The sequence below is a fragment of the Heptranchias perlo genome, chromosome 11 (assembly GCF_035084215.1).
Source record: "Heptranchias perlo isolate sHepPer1 chromosome 11, sHepPer1.hap1, whole genome shotgun sequence".
NCBI lineage: Eukaryota > Metazoa > Chordata > Chondrichthyes > Hexanchiformes > Hexanchidae > Heptranchias > Heptranchias perlo.
Window position 1 is genome coordinate 12,768,753 of NC_090335.1, and position 27,128 is coordinate 12,795,880.

Genomic DNA, 27,128 nt, shown 5'->3' on the forward strand with positions numbered 1-27,128 from the left:
ATATCCTTTTTATAATATGGAGACCAGAACTGTTCACAGTACTCCAAGTGAGGTCTAACCAAGGTTCTATACAAGTTTAACATAACTTCCCTGCTTTTCAATTCTATTCCTCTAGAAATGAACCAGTGAGCTGTGTTTGCATCTTTTATGGCCTTTGTTAGTACCAGTAGTTTTCCATGAAGGTCTTTGTTAGAGATTTGTTGGATGTATTCAAGATTGTCTCACTTTCGATATTTATAAACATGGTGGCATGGGATGAGATACTATTTTGTTAGGGAATGTGAGGCATCAGTAGATGGTGTTTGGCCTATAGAGTAATTGATTGACCTGTGAACATCAAGGAGGTTTGGGATCAGCAGATTTTACTGTGTGATTGTGGGTACATAGGTAAGAGCATAACATGTATTTGTTAGAATATTCTTGGAGCGACTGGACAGCTCGATATATCTTACCGCAGGGTCATTTGGGTTTGATCACCTAGGGGGCCTTGTCGCTGTAAATCCTTTGCCAGGTTGTATTGTAAGGTCTTAATAATTGTACTTATAACTTAATATTGTATTGTAACTCATAATTGCAACATCTTACGTAGTGTGCTATAACTTTATATTGCACTTCATCATCTTTACTACTTAACTTGTATTGAAACTCTTAATAAAACTTTATGCTTGGCACAAGACTCACTCGCAGCCTTTTTGATTAAAGACCGAGCCATAAAGTATACATATACAGCCTTGTTAACTTGCATCGCTACTTTTAATGATTTGTGAATGTGTACCCCTGGATCCCTTTGCTCCTCTACTCCATTTAGATTTATTTTCCAAGGAGTATGTGGCCTCCTTACTCCTCCTACCAAAATGCACCACCTCACACTTATCTATATTAAAATTAATTTGCCAATTACACGCCCATTCTTCAAGTTTATTATTGTTTTCCTGTATTTTGTCGCAGTCCTCCTCAGTATTAACTATAGCTCCCAATTTGGTGTCGTCCACAAATTTTGAAATTGTACTTCTGATTCCTGAGTCCGAATCATTTATGTAAATGGTGAACAACACTGGTCCCAGCACCGATTCTTGTGGAACACCACTTCCCACCTTTTGCCAGTCTGAGTAATTACCTTTAACCTCTACTCTCTGTTTTCTGTTTTGTAACCAGCTTGCTATCCATTCTGTTCCTTGTCTCCTGACTCCACATGCTCTGACCTTAGTCACGAGTCTACTATGCGGTACATTATCGAAGGCCTTTTGAAAATCCCAATATATTACATCTACCACATTACCCTTGTCTACCCTTTCTGTTACTTTTTCAGAGAATTCAATAAGGTTGGTCAAGCATGACCTTCCCTTTTGAAATCTGTGCTGACTATTCCTTATTATATTTCCGGTTTCTAGATGTTTTTCTATTACATCTTTGAGTAAGGGTTCCATTATCTTTCCTACCACCGCGTTAAGCTAATTGATCTATAGTTCCCTGGACTGGAACTTTTCTTTTATAACAGTTTAGACTTCTGTCAAGTGCAGCCATACAATGCAGTGGTGACACTGCCGACGATTTGCTGCCACCGACTCTGCTGCCTCTGGTGGTTCCCCGTGCCAAGGGCAACACAGCTGCCAAAATCAGGGTAAAGGTGGTTTTACTGCAGACAGCCAAATCAGAGTAAGATTGCATCAGTTATGTGACAAAGTTCTTATATTCCCCCTCCACTTGGTGCAATAGGGGGCAAGGACCGATAGACTGGTTTAGACCACAGTGACCCTGGTGGGTATATGTGAGGAAAAGCTGAGATACTTACCAAAGGATAATGCCATTCCCAACAGCAGCAAAAAGTTCAGTGTCACTGTTGGCATCCATTGGAACCAGTTGCTGACAGTCTGGATCCTTCTCCAAAGCCTTGTTGATCCAATTAACAAAGGCATATCTTTCTTCCTCTACAAGCAATAAGATGAGACTTGAATGATAATTTGTTGCTTGAAAAAAATAGCAGAGTGGTGCAGAGCGCTGGAGACTTCCAGACCAATCAATATGTTCAGCATTTTCACAATAATACCTATTTTGCTTTTCCCCTCCCCCTGTACATTATATAGAGTCCAACATGCAATCTACAGTATATCGCAACACCGTATTAATAATGGAGGACACAAAATTCCTATTCCCAAAATTGACTTTTGGATGCTTATCACAACACACTAGTTCCTGCAAAAAGAATAGCAGTAACAAAGAAATGTCAGCCAATAACAATGTATTTGCAATCAGGGTCCTTCACACTTGAGCAGGTAATGAGCCCTACTTTCATTAACCTATTTGTGGAGTGTATAATTCTCCTGTTAAATGACTCAATGATGAGTTGGGAAATCCCGATTCAGCTAGGAGGCCCTGCATGCATGGAAGACAGGTCAGTGTGTGGAATACTGGTCACTGCAATCCACTTGAATCATCAATTCCTATTGCATTAAAAAAATAGCTTAATCACTTAACCTATTCTCAGAAATTTGCTAATCCTTGCTAGCAACATCAAGATGTGCAATATCTTGCAAAATTACAAAAATGGAAGCAGTTTCCCAACTGGCAATTGTGTCACCCCTTGAATTACAGAAGACTATAAAAGTTAATAGCATGTTGTAATTGTTTGCAGTATGAACTGCAAAAATGAATTATGTAAATGAGTTAGCTGTAAATAAAATTACCTACAAGTATACGTATATGAATATGTAATTATAAATATATAATTAAATTAAAACAAAATGAGATGAATTTGAAACCTTACAGTAGACAGCTGTAATATTCACTTCACACTGAATTTATTTTAACTGCGACTATAAAGTGCGCTGTAGGTTATTAAATTATATTCACCTACCAGAAATACATGTGTTTATAAAAATGATATTGAGTCAGGTTTAAAAAGTTGTAACTGCAAAAGGTAAAATATTCAGTATGGAGGAGTGAATCTATTAAATTAAAGTGGGATCAAATTATTTATTTTTTTAAATGCTTAATATAAGCCCCATTAATGAGAGATATCAAACTAGTAAATTTGTGCATGTCAGAAGATAAATACAGGTGAAGGAGGCCCTTCAGCTCAACTTACCTCATTCATCCAGAATTTTAAAAATCTACAGCCACAACCCTCCCTCCCTCCCAACCCCACCACCACCACCACCTAGCTGTCTCTTAAATGAATGCAAGGTTTTCACCTCCACTGCCCTGGTCCAGAAGACCATTCCAAATGTTAATCACTCTTTATGTGAGGAGTTCTTCCTGACACCCGTCCTCAATTACTCTTTCGCCAATTTTAACCTATGTTGCCTTGTTCTAGTATCCAGGCTCAAAAACCTTAGTCTGAAAAGAAACACTCACGTATGTATACATTCCAGGCATGAACAGACGCCCCCCCCCCAACCAGAAGGGACCAGAGGTCTTTGATACATTTGTGCAATTTGCCAAACTGGTCCCAGCTTGTACAATTTCTCTACATTCTCTTCAGGCTAAAACCTAGTTCACTGTTATGGAAAGTAATTAAACTTTAGTTATTTAACTCATGGCACTAAATAGAATGTTGTTCTTGTGCCCCAGGACCAAAGATCATTATAGTGGGATGTATTTTTCTGAGGCTGCATTTAGACTACTCTACCACTACTAATAGTGCAGTACCTGTACACCTGCACTCTGAACCCTTACTTTAAAAATACAGTAGGCGTTCATCAAAAGCATTCAAATCCACTTGGTAGCATCAAACTAGAGTGTGATTTAACTCCAACTACAGGTGATGAACGAGTCACCCTGAAGTACCTGAGTACGAGTGCTGAGTTCCTTCACTGGATTTTTCAGTTCCATGAACAGCGCAGATTCCCTCCTTCTTCAAGAGTTGCTTTCTGAAGGTTTTAGCAACGTCACTGCTCTTTAAGCCATAGAAAAGCTGTGAAAATGCAAGAGATGAGTATTTATCCACTGCCATTCTCACATGTCAACGGAGGACTAAGAACTGTCAACATCAAGGGAATTTTGGAAGTGAGGTTTATAAAAATCAGCAAGACGGACACAGATGACAAATCTATTTATGCATCTGAGCGATTAAGATCATAAGGTGCCACTGCCAGTGTGAAATTACTCCTACAGAGCTGTGTTTGTGCTTTTTCCCAATGAGTGTCATTGGTCAAGTGTCCACTAAAAACTAGCATATAGTGCAAAAAATAACCAAGAGGGTGCTTTGAGAGAAGGCAGAAGTTGGTTTACTGCAGCTACAGTTGTCACAATGGATTAGGGAGGTCAAGACAGAATCATACAAAGTTCCAGCACTGAAACAAGCCATTTGGCCAACCAAGTCTGTTTTTCTCCATAAACTGCTGAGTCTAATCCCACTCTCCTGCTTGCTCCCCATACCCATCACTATTTCTCTTATTCCATCAACCATGTCGTTCACTTTTAAAAGCATTTATGAACTCTAATTCAACAACTATTTCTGACAAAGAATTACACATTCTAATAAGCCTCCATGTAAAGAATTCTTTTCTAACCGCCCCTTTAATTGTTTTTGTGATTTTTTTTTTAGCGTAGCATAGTATAGCACAGAATCAGGCCAATTGGCCCAACAAGTCCATGCGGTGTATGCTCCACACGAGCCTCCTCCCTCCCTATTTCATCTAACCCTAACAGCATATCCTTCTATTCCTTTCTCCCTCATGTGTTTATTTAGCTTCCCCCTAAATACATCTATATTAGTCGCCTCAATTACTCCTTGTGGTAGCAAGTTCCACATTCTCACCAATCTCTGGTAAAGATGTTTCTTCTGAATTCCATATTGGATTTATTAGTGATTATCTTATATTTATGGCCCCCTATCAAACCCTTTCATAACCTTAAAGACCTCTATCAGGTCACCTCTCAGTCTACTCTTCTCTGGAGAAAAGAGCCCCAGCCTGTTTAGTCTTTCCTGATAGGTATAACCTCTCAGTTCTGGTATCATCCTAGTAAATCTTTTTTGCACCTTCTTCAGTGCCTCTATATCCTTTTATCATGTGGAGACCAGAACTGTTCACAGTACTCCAAGTGATGTCTAACTAAAGTTCTATACTAGTTTAATATAATTTCCCTGCTTTTCAATTCTATCCCTCTAGAAATGAACCCCAGTGCTTTGTTTGCTTTTTTATAGCCTTATTAACCTGCACCATTACTTTTAGTGAGTTGTGAATCTGTACCCCCAGATCCCTCTGCTCCTCTACCCCATTTAGATTATTATCCAAGCAGTATGTGGCCCCCTTATTCTTCCTCTCTTTATTTTGTGCCCTCTTGTTACCATTATCACCAACTGAGTGAGAACAATCTATAACCTTATCATAACATTCCATAACCTTGAAGATTTCTATCAGGTCACCCCTTAACCTCCCCAACTCTATTGAAAAAAGTCCTCAAGTCTCTCCTAATAACTGTAACTTCTCTCCTCTTTCAGCCGTCGCAAGGTTCAAAAGGTCTGATTTTAGAAAAAAAATTCCCTGGATAATTCTGGATTAAAATTCAACTTATTTACCTGAGGATTCTTACTTTAAGAACACTGCCCTTTTTCCTCCCTTCCATAAACAGAAATACATTAAAGAAAGAACTTATATTTATATCACGCCTTTCATGACCTCAGGACATCCCAAAGCGCTTCACAGCCAATGAAGTACTTTTGAAGTGCAGTCACTGTTGTAATGTGGGAAACACGGCAGCCAATTTGCACACAGCAAGCTCCCAAAACAGCGTGATAATGACCAGATAATGATGTTGCTCGTCTTAATCCACAAGAGTCTACCTAGACAACTTTATTTCTCTTACATGATCGCATCCACCCGATCAAGCCCCTTCACAATCTTATATGTTTCAATAAGATCGCCTCTCATTCTTCTGAACTCGAGCAAGTTATTATCTTAATGGCGAGAAACTGGAAAGTACTGCAGTACAAAGGGATCTGGGGGTCCTAGTACAAGAAAATCAAAAAGTTAGTATGCAGGTGCAGCAGGTTATCAAGAAGGCCAACGGAATGTTGGCTTTTATTGCTAGGGGGATAGAATATAAAAACAGGGAGGTATTGCTGCAGTTATATAAGGTATTGGTGAGACCGCACCTGGAATACTGCATACAGTTTTGGTCTCTATACTTAAGAAAAGACATACTTGCTCTTGAGGCAGTACAAAGAAGATTCACTTGGTTAATCCCGGGGATGAGGGGGCGGACATATGAGGAGAGGTTGAGTAGATTGGGACTCTACTCATTGGAGTTCAGAAGATTGAGAGGCGATCTTATTGAAACATATAAGATTGTGAAGGGGCTTGATCGGGTGGATGCGGTCAGGATGTTCCCAAGGATGGGTGAAACTAGAACTAGGGGGCATAATCTTAGAATAAGGGGCTGCTCTTTCAAAACTGAGATGAGGAGAAACTTCTTCACTCAGAGGGTAGTAGGTCTGTGGAATTTGCTGCCCCAGGAAGCTGTGGAAGCTACATCATTAAATAAATTTAAAACAGAAATAGACAGTTTCCTAGAAGTAAAGGGAATTAGGGGTTACGGGGAGCGGGCAGGAAATTGGACATGAATTTAGATTTGAGGTTAGGATCAGATCAGCCATGATCTTATTGAATGGCGGAGCAGGCTCGAGGGGCCGATTGGCCTACTCCTGCTCCTATTTCTTATGTTCTTATGATGAACATTTTGGTTAAAGTTTTTAAGATGAGTATTTTATTCCTAATCTTGATCATTTGAAAGGAATACTGCCTAAATAGTTGTGTAAATCAAGCCCTGGAAATGGAAGAAGTCCAATCTATTACCTTAAAGGTATAATAATATTTTAGCAGCAGTACCTCGTTTAAGCACCTGTTAGTGACCCCTGTAACAGAAATAACCTGCACTTAAATGGAGTGGAGATTTTACCTGGGTTCCAATCATGGTTCCAGAATGGAGTTACAGGTCTAATCCACCCAAATACACGTACTCCCTTGTTCAAATTCACAGCAAGGCCAGATTTAAGCGGGGACGGCCATGTTGCAGCAGGCCCCAGATTAACACCGAGGCTCGGTGCTTTTGTTCAGTGGGTAAACAAGCCTTCCACAAGTATGATCTCTAGTACTGTTCTGAGTTAGTTGATCTCAGCCTAGAGGTGCTCAAATTGGTCTCAGCACCTCTAGGTTATGCAAGGAAAAACTGGCCAGGCAGCCATTCCTGATTATTATCCAGTGACTTCCACATGCATTGGATGAGAATAGGAACAGACTCAACTGTGATCCTCCTGCGGTAGAATAGCCTATCTGTGTCTACTGTCAAGGCTCAAATTTGAACAATGGCCATTTGGGCAAGATTCTGGAGTGCGCCTGGTGTCCATGGATCCATGAGGCAGTAAAGAGTCAACATCAAGGTACAGGAGAAAGGGAGAAACAGGCAGAGAAAGATGGTGAGAAAAAGAAGCAAGAAAGATTTTACTAAGCTTCCTGCTGCTGTAGTAGGTCCAGTTAATTGCAGTTTATCTAAGAGGGGAAGTATTTGCTTGTGGATATTTATTGGCTGATTTTGTTATTGATTTATGTATCTATCGAAAATGAAGACATGTATTCATTTTGAGCAATACGTATTCAGTATTTTAGAAGAAATCTCTTATTTATTTAAGGAATTTGTAGGTGGTAACGTGGAACATGGAACATAATTTTTGAATAGATTCCTTGAGAACACTTTCAGCCTGAAAAGTATGTGTGTGTGTGTATGTGTGTGTGTGTGTGTGTGTGTATGTGTGTGTGAGTGTGTGTGTGTGCGCGCACGAATTTGAGAGAGAGAGAGAAAAGGGGCACGGAGGGATGGTTGTGAAAATCTAGTTTTACTTATTCAGAGGAGAGGTGGGAGCTATTTGGAAAATAAAGTGCAGCAAGATTGATTTAAACTCCACAGAGGCAGAAAGATCTTTTACTCCACTATCTTCTAGTATTAGATACAAGGCACAAGAAAGTCAGGAGTTCGAAAAGGCCATTCAGCCTGTCAAGCTTGTTCCATCCAGAGTCCATTTATAGTTACTCTGCCACGGAATTTCTTCCCTTTTCTTTAAAAGAAATCAAGCACTGCTGTTAACGCCTCTTCTTAATCTCCCTTCTCAACATATATCACTAAAAGTATAAATTAATCCAAAATCAACTACCCTCCGTGGGAGTCTACTCCACATGTTGACTGTCCTGTGGGAAAACACGTTTCTTCTAATCTCTAATCTTGCTTGAGGATTGTGAATTTTATACTTGTGTCCTCTAATACTATGCTCTTTCTCCAAAGTAATTAGTTCACTTCAATCTTCAACCTTTCGTTATTTTTTACAGATCCGTGTCATGTCTTCCTTCAGTCTTTGTTTTAACAAAAACAAATCTATTCCCTTCAACTATTCTTCAAAGGCCCCAAGGCCTAGAATTATTTTGCTTCCTTCTCTGAGTCCTTTCTAATATATCTCTAGCCGAAACTGCAGATCATACTCCACATTGGCCTCACCATTGATCTGTACAGTGTTGGTATGACTGGTTCTGGCTTGGAATTTAGTGCTTCCAGGGGCATTCTAGTACTCAATCTGCCTTTGATAACTGCTTCAAACTGCCTATATGTTTTCAAGACATAATCAAGGATCGCTCTCAAATCTTTTTCCTTACTAGCTTCTGCCAGTGAAGATCCTTTCATGTTATACACACATTAACGGCCCTCATATGTATATTAACCACTCTTGGATGTGGGAGTACAAGAGAAGTATAGGACAGAGATGTTAGTAAAGTCATCCTAATGACATGTCCGATGAAACCGTTGCCGCTCGATTCCTATTGCTGGATATTTTCTGTGCAAAAGCTGTAAAACCCTCTAGACTTTCTGATCCAAGTCGAAGAACAATCAATCCCCATAAATCCCAAACAGGACTAGGCACTTTGGGTCATATTTCCTTCCAGGGAGTGCGGAGCTGCAGCAATGCAGTGAGCCTATGTCCTCTGTAAACATATAATGCAGGTACCTCATTCCAACCACAGTCCACAGAAGCACGCATGGTATTCAAAGAGATTATTCCAATTCTCAACAATACTATATTTTTTGATCTCTTTGTGCTTAATTTACATTCTTGAATCTTTTCTCTTTTGGAGTGAAATTGTGCCGTTCAATTGCAGATTAAAATAAATGGGTCGACACTTCCATCAAACAGCAAAGGAATTTCATACAAACTGATTAACGCCTTTGTATGTTAATATCTCACAGTGCGATTTCACCCCATTGATCTTTAAAATAAATGTTCCTGATTTACAATACTATCTGTGGTGGCACAGCAAGTTGATAAGGCAGTTAAGAAAGTGCATGGGATACATGCCTTGTAAATCGGGGCATTGAATACAAAAACAAAGAAGTCATGTTAAACCTTTACAAATCAATGGTTAGGCCTCCGATGGAGTATTGTGTACAATTCTGGGCACAACATTTTGGGAAGGATGTCAAGGCCTGGGAGAGGGTGCAGAGGAGGTTTACCAGAGTGATGGGCTTCAGTTATGTGGAGGGATTGGAGAAGCTGGGATTGTTCTCCTTAAAGCAGAGAAGGTTAAGGAGAGATTGAAAAGAGGTATTCAAAATAATGAGGGGTTTTGCTGGAGCAAGTAGGGAGAAACTGTTTCCTCTGGCAAATGGGTCGGTAACCGGAGATCATAGATTTAAAATAATTGGCAAAAGAACAGAGGGGAAATGAGGAGAAATATTTTCACACAGAGAGTTGTTAAGATCTGGAATGCACTGCCTGAAAGGGTGGAGGAAGCAGATTCCACAGGAACTTTCAAAAGGCAACTGGACATGCACTTGAAAAGGAATAATTTGCAGGGTTTTGGGGAAAAAGTTGGGGTGTGGGACTAAATTGGACAGCTCATTCAAAGAGCCAGCACAGGCACGAGGGGCCGAATGGCCTCCTTCTGTGCTGTAAGATTCTATCTTCATTTCATCCTCAGCTCCAGTTTGAATCAAACATTCAAAATGATGAAAGAATAGGACAGCGTAGATAGAAGCAGAATGTTTTCAGTAGTTGAGGGGGTCACGAACGAGGGGCCATAGGTACATGATTAAATGTAAGAGAGTTAGAACAGAGGACGAAACTTCTTTACAAGGGTGTAAGACTGTGGAATTCACTTCCAGGATTAGTGGTTGATTCAGAAACTATGTCAACATTCAAGATTAAATTGGGTAGGTGGATAAGAAATATGGGAACAGGGTTGATAAATGCAATTAGGGTAAACACCACATGGACTGGTTAAGCCGAATGGCCTGTTTCCATTTTGTAACTTCTGTGTATTTCTATGTAAGCCCATTTCTCTGGACATCAAACTCATTTCAGGTTCTACAACCCTTTTTTCCTGCCTTATTACTGTACTTTCCATATTCCCTGTCACATATTACTCTCCCACTCTGCACAACATCCACACCTCTTTCATTGTCAGTAATTCAATATAAATACAAGCAAAGTGGAAAACAGGTTTTGGAGAATATCACTTAAGAGTTCATGAATTGTATCACATTTAATATTTCATCTGTTTTCGATTCAATACGAAGTTAATTTTAACATTTAGGAAATTCAGTATTGCCCGTTCTTAAGTGATGTATGGCAAACATAAATCTCATGCTAAATCCAGACATCATTTATATTGTGGCAAAGGTTAAATTAAAAATTACTTTCTTGCTTATATCAAAACTACATCCGTTTTTCAGATGAGACTTTAAACCGAGGCCCCGTCTGCCCTCTCAGTTGGACGTTAAAAATCCCATGGCACTATTCGAAGAAGAGCAGGGGAGTTCTCCCCAGTATCCTGACTAATGTTTAGCCCTCAACCAACAACATTAAAAAACAGGTTGTCTGGTCATTATCTCATTGCTGTTTGGGGACCTTGCTGTGCGCAAATTGGCTGCCGCGTTTTCTACATTACAGCAGTGACTGCACTTCAAAAGTACTTCATTGGCTGTAGAGTGAGTTGGGATGTCCTGAGGTCATGAAAATGCAGATTCTTTCTTTCTTTCTTTTTTTCTTTAGATTCCTTAATAGTTATGGCGTTTAAACAGTAATGTTCAAGTAACGCAGTCTTTTCAGTCAAAAATAAACCCAAAAGGACGCAGAAAGCAACTTACTGCAATAAAGTCTTCAAAACTGATCTGGTTATTCTGATTTCCAGAGGCCATTAGGTTTTCTTTTATTTCTCGCACTTTGTAGCCTGGTAATGGTAGGTTGGCTTCTTTAAAGAGGTTCTGGAGTTCATTGCTGTCAATGTATCCAGAACGATCGGTATCTGAAAAGGAAAAGGAAGTCCAATTATAGACCTTAACGTCCTTTTCGACTCTAAGGGAATCGAGGGATACGGGGATCGGGCAGAAAGTGTAGTTGAGGTAGAAGATCAGCCATGATCTTATTGAATGGCGGAGCAGACTTGAGGGGCCGTATGGCCTACTCCTGCTGCTATTTCTTGTATTCTTACAGGGGAAAAAAGACAAGAACTTCAACAATCTCTTCTGGTTTCTTTACACGATTTCTGTAAGGAACTCAGCACTTAGTTTAAATGGGTAGGTAAAAGAAACAGCATTAAATGAGTGGAAATTATTGAAAATCATGCAAAAATCATGTAATTACATCATTATTCACTAATATACATGCGCCCATCCATAAACTTTCAAGTGTTTCCTGCACAAATTCAATTCCTGACTGAATAATTGTAACAGATGCAAAATGGTCATTTTGTCCCATGAATTGGGCGTTCCCAATTGGAAAAAAATCTACCCCTATGCCCATGACCTGGCATCTGTCCAAGTAGGGGTGACTTCCAATTTTTTTTTTCCCATAGCGTCTCTTAAGGCATAAGCAATTTCCCTGCTGGTCTGGCATTGTATGTGCAGCCAAATCCTTGACCCACTCTCCTGCAGTCTCCCTCAACTTTATTTTCAGTCTGTTTTGGGGGGGGTTACAGGACAGGCAGGCACCACACAAAGCCAGCTGAATGTACACGACCTGGTGAGTCACCAGCGCAGAAGCATTCATAAAGCATGGAGCAGCTAGATCTTCCACAAGCTGTAGGGAGGTTGGCAAGGTCAGCAAAGAGAGTGGTAGTTACAGAGATCAATGGGCACATCTTCAAACTGAGAGTAATGGAAAACCAATGACATGTTCTCACAATGTGACTTAACTTGAGATGCAATCAATGCACCTTCAGTTCAGTTAATCTCAGTTGTCCTGCCCCAGGTTACTATTGCTAGGTATATAATTAGGATACTCACCAATTTTTGAAAATGCATCTTGGAGCTCTTCCAGCTCTTCAGTGGAGATCTGTGGTGTTTCTGCCATATTCCTCTAATATCTCTGATATTCGCAAACGAATCTGAGAACAAAATTATAACACTTGGCTTATTACCTTCATATACATAGTCAAAAAAACTAATTTCTCTCAACAGCCCACATTTCTACTATTTGATATATTTAAATATATCCAGAAATATGTTAACTCAAGAAAGCAAATGCATTATTTTTCTTTCAATCAGCTGATGCTACTATAAGCCTGATCTTGGGTCACAACCTTATAATCCTCTCTTTCTGTCCTCTGATTTGAAGCCACAAAACAAAACCTGGTGCACATAACAGCAGCAGCAAAAAAATCAGCACTGGTAACAGAAACAAAGACCTTGCATTTGTACAGCACTTTTCATATCCTCTTCATCCCAAGGCACTTCACAGCCAATTTGCACACAGCAAGATCCCACAAACAGCTATGAGATAAATGATTAGTTAATAAGTTTTTGCTGGTGTTGGTTAAGGTATAAATATTGACCAGGACATCCGGATAACTCCGCTGTTCTATTTTGAAAAGGGATCTTTTACATCCACCTGAATAGGCAGATGAGGCCTCAGTTTTACATCTTATCCAAAGAAGGCACCTCCAACAGTGCAGCACTCACTCAGTACTGTATTGAAGTGTCAGCCTAGAATGTGTGCTCAAAGTCGCAGAGTGGGGCTTAAACCCATGACCTTCTGACCCAGAGGCGAGCATGCTACCAAATGAGCTAATATATATATGCGATTCAAATTCCAGTGGCTATACAATGGAAATACTTGAAAAAGGAAAGCTGTCATCCGAGCTCCTTGTGTAATACAATCACTGTCTGCTGTCCTGCACAGATCAACATTGAAGTAGATAGAAGCAGATGTGCTCGGTGTTATTTTCAGTACATTTTAGATTTTTGCTAGTCTCCACATTAATGCCCTTTACTAAATGAGTGATTTATCCAAATTACTCTGATTGGTATCTGAACATGCTGGTTTAATGTCCATCTGACTGTTCTTTTCTTCGGCTTAAATAATAGACACAGACACTATCAAGTGCACACAGGTAACAGAGCCCCTCTTTCAGCCTTACAGCTGACTGCTACAGGGTTTCTCTCCCTCTTTCTCACCCACTGGAATAGAGTCTCTCTCTTTCTCTCTCCCTCAAAAGGGTCTGTAATCAGTAAATAATACGATCAATCCATCTGTCCACAAGGTTTCATCACTTCCACATTTGAGAAGTTGGCTGAAAAAGTACCTTTAACTCCTGAATCAGTTTTATTTCTGTTTGTAGGTTGTACATAAATTGTATAAAATAATATTATATCCTAAATAAAATATGGACACAAGAGCTGAATTCCAGAGGTGAGGGGAGAATGATAGCCTTTGACATCAAGGCAGCTTTTGATTAAATGTGACACCAAGGAGCCCTAGTAAAACTGAAATCAATGGGGATCAGGGGGGAAACTCTCCAGTGGCTGGAGTCATACCTGGCATAAAGAAAGATGGTTGTGGTTGTAGGACATCATTTAGCCCTAGAACATCGCTACAGGAGTTCCTCAGGGCAGCGTCCGAGGCCCAAATAGCTTCATCATTGACCATGGTCAGAAGTGGAGATGTTTGCTGATGATTGCACAGTGTTCAGTTGAATTCCTCAGAGAATGAAGCAGTCCGTGCCCGCATATAGCAAGACCTGGACAACATCCAGGCTTGGGCTGATAAGTGGCAAGTAACATTCGTGCCATACAAGTGCCAGGCATTGACCATTTCCAACAAGAGAGAGTCTAACCACCTCCCCTTGACATTCAATAGCATTACCATCACCAAATCCTCCACCAATAACATCCTGGGGGTCAACACTGACCAGAAACTTAACTGAACCAGCCACATAAATGCCGTGGCTTCTAGAGGCCGAGTATTCTTCCACGAGTGGCTCACCTCCTGACTCCCCAAAGCCTCTCTACCACCTACAAGGCACAAGTCAGGAGTGTGATGGAATACTCTCCACTTGCCTGGATGGGTGCAGCTCCTACAACACTCAAGAAGCCTGACACCATCCAGGACAAAGCATCCCGCTTGATTGGCATCTTATCCACTGGCTTAAACATCCAATCCCTCCACCATTGGCTTACCGTCGCTACTGTGTGTACTATCTACAGGATGCACTGTAGCAACTCGCCAAGGCTTCTTTGACAACATTTCCCAAACCCGCAACTTCTACCACCGAGAAGGACAAAGGCATCAGTTGCACAAGAACACCACCACCTTCAAGTCACACACCATCCTGACTTGGAAATATATCGCCGTTCCTTCATCGTTGCTGTGTCAAAGTCCTGGAACTCCCTACCTAACAGCACTGTGGGAGAACCTTCACCACAAGGACTGCAGCGGTTCAAGAAGACAGCTCACCACCACCTTCTCAAGGGCAACTAGAGGTGGGCAATAAGTTCGGTCTTGTCTGTGATGCCCACATCCCGAGAATGAATTTAAAAAATGAATAAATTGCAGTAAAATAAAGTACTAACACTTCATTTTTGAGGATTTGTGAAACATTCAGGTGATAAATAAGCATCCAAATACTATCAATAATTGAGGTGTAATAATCCTTTTTTATTGGTCTATAGGTGCTCAAGCAAAATACTTAAGGGATTAAAGGCTCCCATGCCACTTTAGATGCATTGCATGTATTAGAGTGGAACCAACATTTAGTGAACTCAGATGTAACTGAAACTGCATGTCCCATATCAGCTGTTATGTAATTTAATGGATTGGCACAATTTCAGTGAAATTATTATCCAGTTGTCAAGTGTTTACATTCTGGTGCTTAGTGGATGAATAGTAGTGGAATGTACCTTTCAGGTCAATGGAAACAGCATCACCAATCAGGAAACATTTGGAGGTGCAGTTTCAAAGCTTCTGCGAGTGTGATTGTGATCTCCAATTTGGAAACAAGTTCTTCTTGCACAGACTTGTGACATCTCATTTTTGGTTAGGTGCAAACACTTGTGGACTCGGGGAAAATTAAGTCATACGTACTCTATCACAAATGCAGAGGTGTGTCACAAAAACTACGTTTCCTATCTCGCCTCCTATTTTAAGAATCTTCTCAATCCACGAGCTGCAGGTGTGTGAGAAAATAGCTTGCAGCTGTTTTAACTTCCTAAACATCTACATTTCTAATCGAGCATGGCAACGGACAGAACATTGCGAGGCCCCTTGAAACATGTTCAGAATTCAAAGTCTGCAGAAATAGGCATCATATACTTGAAACACGTGTATTCTATGTAGAGAAACCAGTCACCCTCGGCACGCAATGCTGGAGTGCGGCAACTTCAATATTAAAAAGAGGTGTTCAATGAAAGAATTATCCACATTTTGCATCAAGGAATAAAGGCTCAGAATAAAATACCTTAATATACTTAGGATCCTTAGCACCCACAATCTAAATACAAGAGAACACTTTCTCCAAACTGGGAATCACAATCTATAATCTATTACAAGTGCCTGCATCTGCACGCACTTCCTGCCAATTGTATCCATATAAATTATGTCCCGATTTATAATGGGAGCTGCCTTTGTAAACTTCTCACGCTGTATTTACATCCTCCCCTTCCAATAGAAGCACTGTAGTGCCACTACTGGCAAGGTGTAATTACAGCGTGACATGTTTACATAGGTAGTTTCCATTATAAATCTGGACATAGGAATTTAGAATGGAAATATATAAAAATCACAGGATGCATGGCTTTAAAATGGAAATTGAATTAAATCTGTATACTCTGGTACAATTATCTAACCCCACTTCACCTAAAGACTACACTTGATCTTGACTCGCTGTGTGGACATGCCACGAGAGATTGACTAGTGTATTTCAGAAAAAGCCACAAAGGAAGCTGTCTGCATTACAGTTATTCCATAGAAAGAGAATAGCTTTGTAAGCTTGGCTGTGCGTTAGGATGCAATTTTAATTTGTGTTGGAGAGTTCACATAGTTTGGGAATAATTCTAAAAGTAGTTTGACTTCCTCTTTGTGCCTAAAAAAAAAATGCATTTATCATGACCTGCAAAAGAAGCTGCAAATTGAACTATAATGCTGTGTGATCTAGTGGTGATAGATACCTAAAAAAGATTACAGTTTCACCAGTGCTTTCTGCAGACTTCACTATAGTTTCTCTTCTTTGGGCTAGACCTATATTTCCAAACTTGGCCCAAGTGGAGTGGATGGAGAGAAAAAAAAACTATCGGCTAAATTGTTTACTTTCAATAAGCTTCCGCTTATGTTTCTGATGTAATATTAGCAGCGATAGTAGACCGACAAATGATTAAAAAAAACAGTTCCTTTGGTTGATAAAAGAAAGAGGAGAGTCTGTCTTGCTTCCAGGGAAGAGGGTGGTGAGACAATAACATTTACCAATAGCAAAGTCAATGTTCAATATGAATCTGAGCCAGTCTTTTCAAGAACAGTTTCCGCATTGTTTAAACAGATGTCTCTTGTGTGAAAAATCACACTTTTGAAAACATTTCAAAACCTCTCACTGAAAATATTGTTGGGACTCAGCCCATCATTGCCTTGTCCTGCGCAGGACAAGCTTCATTCCCAAACAGTGGTCAGTGACTCACAGTTGAGGTGGTTTAGTTTCCAGACCAATCAGTTGGTTGCTTGCCAGATATCTGGTGACAAATTTATTTGGGGTGTGAACTACAGATTTGATCATAACTTGTTACAAAAGCCCCTTTTTGTTTTTTTAAAAACTAAATCTGTACTTTTTAAATAGCCCAAAATTAATATTGCTCAGAAACATTTGGCTCATACTGTAAAGCCTGTGCGTAGATCACAGCAAGGCAGGTTTTTCTTGACAAGACTGGAGCACATAATCCAAGCTGGCACACCAACGCAGTACTGAGGGAGTGCTGCACTGTCGGGAGGTGCCGCCTTTAGGATGAGACGTTAAACCCGAGGCCACGCCTGCCCTCTCAGTTGAATGTAAAAGATCCCACAACACTATTTCAAAAAAGTGCAGGGGAGTTCTCCCTGGTGTCCTGGCCAATATTTATCCCTTAACCAACATCACTGAAACAGATTATCTGGTCATTATCACATTGCCGTTTGTGGGACCTTGTTATGTGCAAATTGGCTGCCGCATTTCCCACATTACAACAATGGCTATACTTCAAAAGTACACTTCAAAAATTGGCTATGAAGTGCTTTGGGAAATTTTGAGGTTGTGAAAGGCACTATATAAATGCAAGTCTTTCTTTGTTTTTTATAACTAATGAACCTGGGTTGAAAGCTATGCAGCAGTATAATTTGCTAATTGCCTGCAATAACAATGTTGCACCAGTGTAACCATTGCATGATACTTTATGTTATCTAATTTTAGGAGTTTTACTTTCACTCTATATTTTGGTCCCTGTGATGTTTGTATTTGACTTTTGGTTTCCCAACTGGCCGATTTAACAGATTCAAGAAATTCTCTCCGTCTCCTTTTTTAATCCACTTTTATTTATCCTTTTGCAATCCCCCCCACCATCAAACACACAGGGATGATTTTAAACCCCAAGAATGGGTGGGTTGAGAGCGGATGGGAGTTGAAAATAGTTGTTTTTTGGGTCGCGACCACAACCCGGCTTTATTTCCAGGTTTAACGTTGGCATGGAAAAGTACAGGCTTCCCACTGGGAATGCAAAGTCCGAAAATTTTGCGGTCGCGACCGGAAAAAACAACTATTTTCAACTCCCACCCACCCCCAACCCACCCATTCTTGAGGTTTAAAATCGCCCCCTGTGGTCAGAGAACTGGTTAGATGGCAAACAAATTATTTCTTAAACCTAAAATATTTGTGGGTTTGAGAAAATCTATCTTTATTTTCAATGACAAATTTGAGCACATAATGGATTATAAAGCACACCGTTCAATCTCATATCCAAACGTACAAAGGAGATTCGGCCAAGTTTTACCCTGAGCCAATTCATAAGCAATATCTCCTTCACATTTTGTTGCAATTCTGAGCCAATACAAGTCCTTTCGCAAGATTAAGTGGACAACTCCACGGCACAGAGATTTTGTGAGATTGATGTCAACAGTTATTTATTCTAGCTGTTCACTGTCAAATTCTAAAGTGAATTAATAAAAATGAAACAGATCATCTTACAGACTGCACGGCACAAAATATGGATCCAAATGGATATGATTGAATTTGCAGCACACATCTATAAATTCAAATATATCTATCTATTCGTCTGTAAAAAAACAATCTCATGAACAAAAAATGCTTTTTAAAGGGTACACAATGACTAGGTTGGCAAAGAACAGAAATGATTAAAACTCCGCAACACTTGCAGAATAAACGTTGTTTGGTTGCATGGATCCTGGTACGATGTAGGTAATACAGTCCACTCCTGTCAATTCAAAGTAGTTTAATTTAAATGACCTCTTAAATCATGTTGAAATTTTATAACAACCACAACCCCCTCATGCTGTTTTATTAAAATTGCTCAATTCAAACCACTGAATAATTAATTTTTTTAAAAGCAAAAAAAATGACTTTGGAGTAAAGACAACGAACCAATAAAGACTTGCGTTATACAGCATGTTTCACAACCTCAGAACATCCCAAAGCGTCCCACAAACAGCAATGAGGCAATGACCAGATAATTTACAACCACTTAAGTACTTTTGAAGTGTCGTCACTGTTGTAATGTAGGAAATGCGGCAGCCAATTTGCACACAGCAAGCTCCCACAAACAGCAAGGAGGTAGTGACCAGATAATTTGGTTTTTTTAATGATCTTGGTTGAGGGATAAATATTCGAAATAGTGGCATGAGATCTTTTACCTCCACCTGATAAACCAAGACCTTGTTTGCCCTAAGGTCTCACCTGAAAGACAGCACCTCCAACAGTGCAATGCTCTGTCAGTACTGCACTGCAGTGTCAGTCTAGATTTTGTGCTCAAGTCTCTGGAGTGGGACTTGAACTCACAGGCGAGAGTGCTACCAACTGAGCCATGGCTGACCAAAATAAGGCTTTACCAAAATGTACAAACAACATGGTTGCAAATTTCTCAAACTTATCAATAAAGATGAATGTACAAATGCACTCTAATGAAACTACCATACATGGTTCAAATTGTTAAACTCCAACTGGGCCAATGAACAACCTAATGGGGTCAATTTTTCTGTTGGGTGCATATTGGACGTATGGTCCGCCTGATGACGCTGGCGGGACGCCTGATTGGTTGACGTCGGTGGGACGCCTGTTCGGTTTATGGCGGCAGGACGCCCGATCGGTTGACGTGGTTGGGTCTCATTTAAATAAAACGGGCAAGCTGCTTCGAGGCAGCTCGTTGTTTGGCTGATTGGAAAATCCGCAACAGGGCAGTCGCTGATGATGGACTTGCAGCAACACCTTAAAGGGGAGGGCTGAAGAGATTAAGGCAGGGGAGGTGGGGTCAATGGAACAGCAGATTTAAGTGGCAGGGAAACTTTCTATGCACTCACAGCAGCAAGGAAATGGCCTTAAGGAAGCCTTTAAAGGCTCAAAATTCCCAAAAAGAAATTCAGAAAAAAAGAAATCAGTGCCAGACCTGTACAGTCCATGGTTTGTGGGTGGGTTAAGGAAGCAGCGGTGGCAATTACTTTAAAAAAAATGTTTGTCCTGCTACTGCCCCATTTATGCCTAAAATCCAGGCAGTACCAAGATGGAAATCAGCCCCACTGTTCCATATTAAATGTAAAGTCGTTTTGTTGTCTCCAACGTGGGGCATTTCCTTTCAGGTGTGTTTTTGTTGCTGAAATGTATTTATGAAGATACATTACAATAAACAGTTCTAAAATTTGACTTAACTCGAACTGTACATAATTTATTGGTTGAAATCTCGATTGACGAGTAACAAATGTGTGCCCTCAATACAGCGCCCAAGGCAAACCAGAAACAGGAAACCACGAATACAGCAGGTTCCATTTTGTGTAGTATCCTGTCATATACTGAATATCGCGGAATGAATCTTAGAGAACAAGATAACATGGCACGGTCCTTATCGCACTAATTTAGAGCCTAGCATCCTGGAATAAAGCACATACTGCAATACGAGTCTCACTTTTTGTGAAGTGAAATCATGCAGGCCTTGGGCAAGACGGAGTTTCCAAACCTACACTGTAGCTGAAAGCAAACCAGGTATAAACAAGCTGGGCTAAAGAATATAAAGTGGCTTTAACAACATGGGGAAGATTGTATTAACTGAATCTGTGCCAAACTCAGAAATAATAAAAAGGTAATAAAAGTTCAATATTTAACACAAAGTATTTTGTCTAATAAGAACCATACAATTTCCTTTGTCGATAGGATACAAACTATAGCTACTGATCTATACAGCCATTGAAGTTTAGAGCAGAGAAGGCGGCCACTTGGCCCGTTGCGTCTTTGCTACAGCAATCCAAAATTAATCCCACTGCCTTGCTCTCTCTTTGTAACCCTGCATCTTCCTCCGCTTCAAAATGTTTACCTCTTTCTTCCTTAAAAGATCCCTGCCTCAATTACTCCGTGTGACAAAGCAAGCTATGCTTCACAAACCAACCTTCTGTGTAAAGAGATTTATCTTAACCTCTCTTCTCACTATTAGTGGCGATTTTAAATTGAGGATTCGTCTTTCATTGACTCCCCAACTAGTGGAAATAGTCTTTCCCTATTCACTCTATCAAAACCCTTCATAATTTTAAAACCCTCCATTAAGTACTGTTTTAGCATGTGCTGCTCCAGTGACAAGAGTCCCAGTATCTCAAGTTGCTCAGTGTAGCTATAGGTACCCCCATCCCTAGTATCATACTGATTCAACCCCTGTGTACAGCAAATACAGCAGAATTGTACAGATGCATTATTAAACACTGGCAAGGCTTTTGTGTTTCAACATTTTACATTTGAATTTTGCTACGTAACTTTTGCCAATCTTCCAATAGTTAACCATAGCATGAATAATAAACAATAGCAATAAGACATTCTTAATGATAAAATCTGACATATTTTGCAACATTATGCCCTGAAATGGATTGTGGACTCAGATCCTCTCCCACCTCCCAGCTGGGTCATGTGTGCTATAGAGTGGTTCACAAACTAGGATAGGCATAAAAACCTGGCGATCCACTGCTCCTAATCTCAGAACTGTCCTCATTTCTTTCATAGTAGTTCTCTCCACAACTTACCCAAATCACTGCTTCTGCTCTGCAAGTGCCAAATTTAAACTAAAATGCTTTTTAAAAGAGATCTGAACATGCACTTCGTGTGTAGGCACATACAAAGGTCTGGAAAAAATATTTTCCCCACTTTTTAAATTTAAATTCAACCAATGGGAATTAGGGGAAAACGAGCCAGTTGCAGGAGAGAAGTCATACTGAGAGGGCAATTGTGGCCCTGCTATTTGGGGCACTGAGAGTTAGCCAGTGGAGACCGTCTACCCGTTTACACTGACCAGGCCTCCAGGTCATCTCTTCTCGGTGGGTTTCACTGACTTGGAACTAATTTGGAAATAATTTGAGGCTGTTAATATTGCCAAACGAGAATTACATTTTTAGTAGATTTCACTCCCATTTGCTGGGCCAAATTAAAAGATTAAATAAGGAGACTGGAATTTTGCTACAGCTGCCAGTCTGTGCTTAAAAATGAATTATTTTTGTGTGAGCATTTACAAGAATAAAATGATACATTTATCGAGATAGAACTAAGTTTTTATCCTGGAAAATAAATGATAGTCATCAATAGTTAGTTTTGTGTGCAAAATAGTCTAAAAGCCATTTCTGCAGCCTCAGGTTCGTAGGCCGTATGCTTGAATCCCTTGGTTTTCAACCAGCCTGGCTGCTAATCATCGGGTTGGCTGGACCACCTTGATGGTACTGTCGCTCTTTCACCTTGGTTAAAACTGCTGACTACTCCCAAGGCCATCCTGGAGAGCAGGAACATCTCCAAACTCATCTTCACCACAACCCCCTGACTCAGCCCTCCATCCATCATATCCCCACCCTTATCCTCATCTCAGACTCTAAATGCAAGGGACTCATGGAGCTCATATCCAAAATCGAGCATCCATATTTGACTATTCCTCAACTTTCCTTTCAACTCCTAGCTATCCACCCAACTGAGCCTACGCGCATCCCACTCTTTGCCATTTTTCCCACATCTAACCTATTTCTTCCCCTCAACCCTTTGCACATTCATTTCATGAATGAAGCCTCTCACCTGATCCTCTCCCATCGCAGCTCCAAGCCAACTAATTTCATTTCCTCAACCTCATGTGCGCTGACATTATTAATCTGTCTCTATCCTCCAGCACTGTCTCTACCTCCTGCAAGACCATCTTTATCAGTCCCCTTCTCAAGAAACCCACCTTCAACTCTCCAATTTCCCCAACTACCGTCCATCTAAGCCTTCCCTTTCTTTCTAAAGCACTGGAATGCATTTTGGCTTCACAACTAAGCTCCCATCTGTCTCACTACTTTTCGCTCAGGACCTTTCAATCTGGCTTCCACCCCACCCACAACACTGAGACCACACTAAGTAAAGCACTCCCATCATGCCTGTTGTTTCCAAGCTCCACTAGCTCCCCATGACCCAGCAAGTTGACTTCAAAGTTATTGTCCTCACTTTCAATTTCCTCCATGGCCACACCCTATCTCCACACCCTATCTCAGCGATTCTCCTGCCTTACATCCCCATATGTACCTTCCCGTCCCGTAATCCCAGGCTTCTGGTTGTACCCACTTAGCCACCATGCTCCTAACATGAGCTTTTTCTACCTCCCTCTTTCAAAAACCTTCCCAAAACCCTAATCTTTGACTATGCCTTTGATTCACTGCCCTATCCAATTGTCCCCTTTCTGATCTTGCTCAGCAATCCATTGTTTTGTCTTCCTCCATTTAAAGCACTTTGAGATGTCGTCCAATGCCAGCAGCACTATACAAATGCAAGTAGTAGTTATAAAAACAGCGCAGTGGCACAACCTGTTTGAGCACTCAGAGCTAGGATGTGGGTTTGTACCCATATGGTAACTTTCTGATCTCAGTGATGCCACTGAGGGGAGATGCCAAGCAGAAGCTGAGGGTGTTGAGGACTATCCGAGGAACAGTCTGTGACCAGTTATAGGGCATCACCCACTGGCTGTTTATAGGGCATTATAAGCAGAGGCCTAGGAACAGATCTTCAGAAACATTAATAAAAAACAATTCACTTCAGAAGATTTTGGAGAGAAAGCAAGAAAATAGTTCACAAAATGCTCTCTATTATCTGATCTATATAGCTACTTAAACCAACTTATATTTTAAACAGGTTCTCTGTATTTTATATATACTTTTTATTTCACTATTTCCTATCTAAGCAGCTTATTGTTAGCAGCACTATCTATGATTAAGTGAATCAGCAGCTACACACTTGAGTCACATTCTATACATTTCATAGAATCATATAATCGTTACAGCACACAAGGAGGCCATTTGGCCCATCGAGCCTGTGCTGGCTCTTTGTAAGAGCAATCCATTAAGTCACATTCCCTCCCTCTTTCCCCATAGCCCTGCAAATTTTTTCTCTTCAAATATTTATCCATTTCCTTTTTGAAAGCCATGATTGAATCTGCCTCCATCACCCTTTCAGGCAGCGCATTCAAGATCATAACTATTCGCTGCATAAAAAAGTTTTTCCTCACATTGCCTTTGGTTCTTTTGCCAATCCCTTAAATCTGTGTCCTATGATTCTTGACCCTTCTGCCAATGGGAACAGTTTCTCTTTATTTACTTTATCTAAAACCATCATGATTTTGAACATTTCTATCAAATCTCCTCTCAATCTTCCCTGCTCTAAGGAGAACAACCCCAGCTTCTCCAGTCTATCCACGTAACTGAAGTCCCTCAACCCTGGAACCATTCTAGTAAATCTTTTCTGCACCCTCTTTAAGGCCTTCATGTCCTTCTTAAAGTGCGGTGCCCAGAATTGGACACAATACTCCAGTTGTGGCCAAACCAGTGTTTTATAAAGATTCAACATAACTTCCTTGCTTTTGTACTCTATGCCTCTATTTATAAAGCCCAGGATCCAATAAGCTTTTTTAACTGCTTTCTCAACCTGCCCTGCCACCTTCAAAGATTTGTGCACATATACCCCCAGGTCTCTCTGTTCCTGCACCCCCTTTAGAATTGTACCATTTAGTTTACATTGCCTCTTCTCATTCATCCTGCCAAAATGTATCACTTCGCACTTCTTTGCATTAAATTTCATCTGCCACATGTCCACCCATTCCACCAGCCTGTCTATGTCCTCTTGAAGTCTATCACTATCCTCCTCACTGTTTACTACACTTCCAAGTTTTGTGTCATCTGCAAATTTTGAAATTGTGCCCTGTACACTCAAGACCAAGTCATTAATATATGTTAAAAAAGCAGCTGTCCTAATACCACCCCCTGGGGAACATCACTGTATACCTTCCTTCAGTCCGAAAAACAACCATTCACCACTACTCTGTTTCCTGTCACTTAGTTAATTTCATATCCATGCTGCCACTGCCCCTTTTATTCCATGGGCTTCAATTTTGCTGACAAGTCTATTATGTGGCACTTTATCAAATGCCTTTTGAAAGTCCATATACACAACATCAACCACACTGCCCTCATCAATCCTCTCTGTTACCTCAAAAAACTCAACCAAGTTAGTTAAACATGATTTGTCTTTATTAATCCACACTTGTCCAAGTTACTATTAATTTTGTCCTGGATTATCATTTCTAAAAGCTTCCCCGCCACCAAGATTAAACTGACTGGCCTGTAGTTGCTGGGTTTATCCTTACATCCTTTTTTGAACAAGGGTGTTACATTTGCAGTTCTCCAGTCCTCTGGCACCACCCCCATATTTGTCAACTATAATGGGGTTCAACGAAACTGGAAGATAAAATTCTCGTTCCCCAGTAACGAACTGTAAATGAGTAGTGTACCGTGCTTTTGCAAAATGTAACTTTTAGTTCCTTAATATTCGGTTTTACAATTTCCCCTAGGAGAGCATCACTTCTGCTTGTTCGATCAGTTCTCGGTAATGCTGCACTATGTAACTCTAACATGTTATATGTGGGTGGTTAATAAAGTACCTAATTTGACTTGCCTGTGCAATGCGCAGATTCCAGTGTTTCTGTGATTTCACTGCTTGCACCATGAGTTATTAATTGGATTAAAATAGGTAACTTTTTGAAAAAACAAGCTGCATCAAACTGAGACTTCTAAGCAAATTTTAGAAATGTGAAGGAAGGTTGACCCATTAAGTTCAAATACTCCATCCTTGGTTCATCCACTGACACAAGTCCAAGAATAAATTACAAGTGTTTATTGCTTTATAATAGTGACTTCATAGCATAATTTTGATGCAGTATTTAACAGATTTGAGGACAAATAAAAAAAAATTGTATGTACACTTTCTTATATGCAACCTTTCAAATATGAATTAAAATTATATATTTTTTTAAATCACAAAAATAAACAGACCATCACATTCTGCAACTGAATCATTTGAAGGTTTTGTATAACATTTTTGATTTCCATTGAAATACAGCAATATGTTAAGGAACCTTCAATCAGACTCCTGATGCATTAGGCACCCTGGGCCTAAAACAAACACAAGACAGTGCCTTTAAAATAGCAATACTATTTTAAATCAGAAAGTAACATTTTTAAATCTATTACGTCCCGAGATAGAAAGAAGAAGGTGCATTAACAGAAACCGGCTCTGTACTAATAACACGTTGTATTCTGTGACCCAATGTCATGCCGAGTAACCTTGACGAATATTAACAGAGGTGCTCCATTTACCATAACCATGCCAAACGCATACTACAGAAAGAGCAATCTATTCAACAAATGCTTAATGATTCCCTTTCAAAAATTTCAAAGTGACAGTTGAAGGTGGGGCAATTATATACGCACAGCCTGCCTATCAATATGTCTGCCTGGTACACAGTCTAACCACAGGCTTCCTGCGCTTTTGATTAAAGCAATAATCACATACTTACAGCACTGATCGTGTTCAACTCGTGTCGACAGATTAAATCTAGTGCAGCAAAGCCCTACTTTGGTTTTTTTGCATAGAAAGAAGAATTTCTTACAGCAAAATGCAAACAGCCCATCTCCCACTATTACCTTAGTGAAGCAGAGTGAATTTTTCTAACTCTGTGATTGTCTTAAAGGAGTCCAGACTTTCTTCTCAAAGAAGAGAACATAAGCAGTCTGTCAACTTCTTGCATTAAGAGGAAGGAAGTGACTTGAGTGTCAGTAAGTGACATGTGATCCCCAAGAGTGCAAAATTTGTCTTTATATGGCAATTCAACCGTAGATACTGTTATTGCATGAACCAACTTACCGCCAGTTTTCAGTCTTCACTCATTTCCACTCTCCAAAAAGGCTTCATGCTATACGTACCCTCTTAGATTCTAACCACTTCCTCAACACTCTGTATCATATATCTTGAGTAAAATACTTCTTTTCATTAATTTAAAATGGAAAATAAAAACCTCTGCCCTACTGCTGATTAGGAAATATCACATCACCAAAATCAAATAGGTATCAGCCCCAATAGTTTAGAAGAAAGTTTAAGCTGTCAGTTAGACATGATTCCTACTTTGCTGGTTAAATTCTACATCCATTTTCTGCAATCAAAATTGACTTCATTTTTTAATTATAATAAAGCACAAGAATTGAAGCCAATTGATATATAGCTCACCTCCATTACAATGAGATTCTTTGTAGTTAAACATCTAATATATTAAAAATCGTACATTTGCGCAATCTTACTGTCAATTTTTTCAAT

General features: G+C 40.0%; 1 protein-coding gene across 1 annotated transcript in view; it reads right to left on the minus strand.

Moving 5' to 3' along the window:
- The window catches only part of LOC137327103 (plastin-2-like), a 61,174-nt gene extending 34,609 nt beyond the window's left edge, over positions 1-26,565 (minus strand). Inside the window, exons 1-5 of the mRNA XM_067992554.1 lie at positions 26,462-26,565; positions 12,268-12,368; positions 11,131-11,288; positions 3,787-3,913; positions 1,793-1,928 (exon numbers count right to left, since the gene is read on the minus strand). Of these exons, the coding sequence (XP_067848655.1) occupies positions 1,793-1,928; positions 3,787-3,913; positions 11,131-11,288; positions 12,268-12,334 (488 nt within the window). The 5' untranslated portion in view covers positions 12,335-12,368; positions 26,462-26,565. The remainder of the gene's footprint in view (positions 1-1,792; positions 1,929-3,786; positions 3,914-11,130; positions 11,289-12,267; positions 12,369-26,461) is intronic.
- Positions 26,566-27,128: the final 563 nt, after the last annotated feature.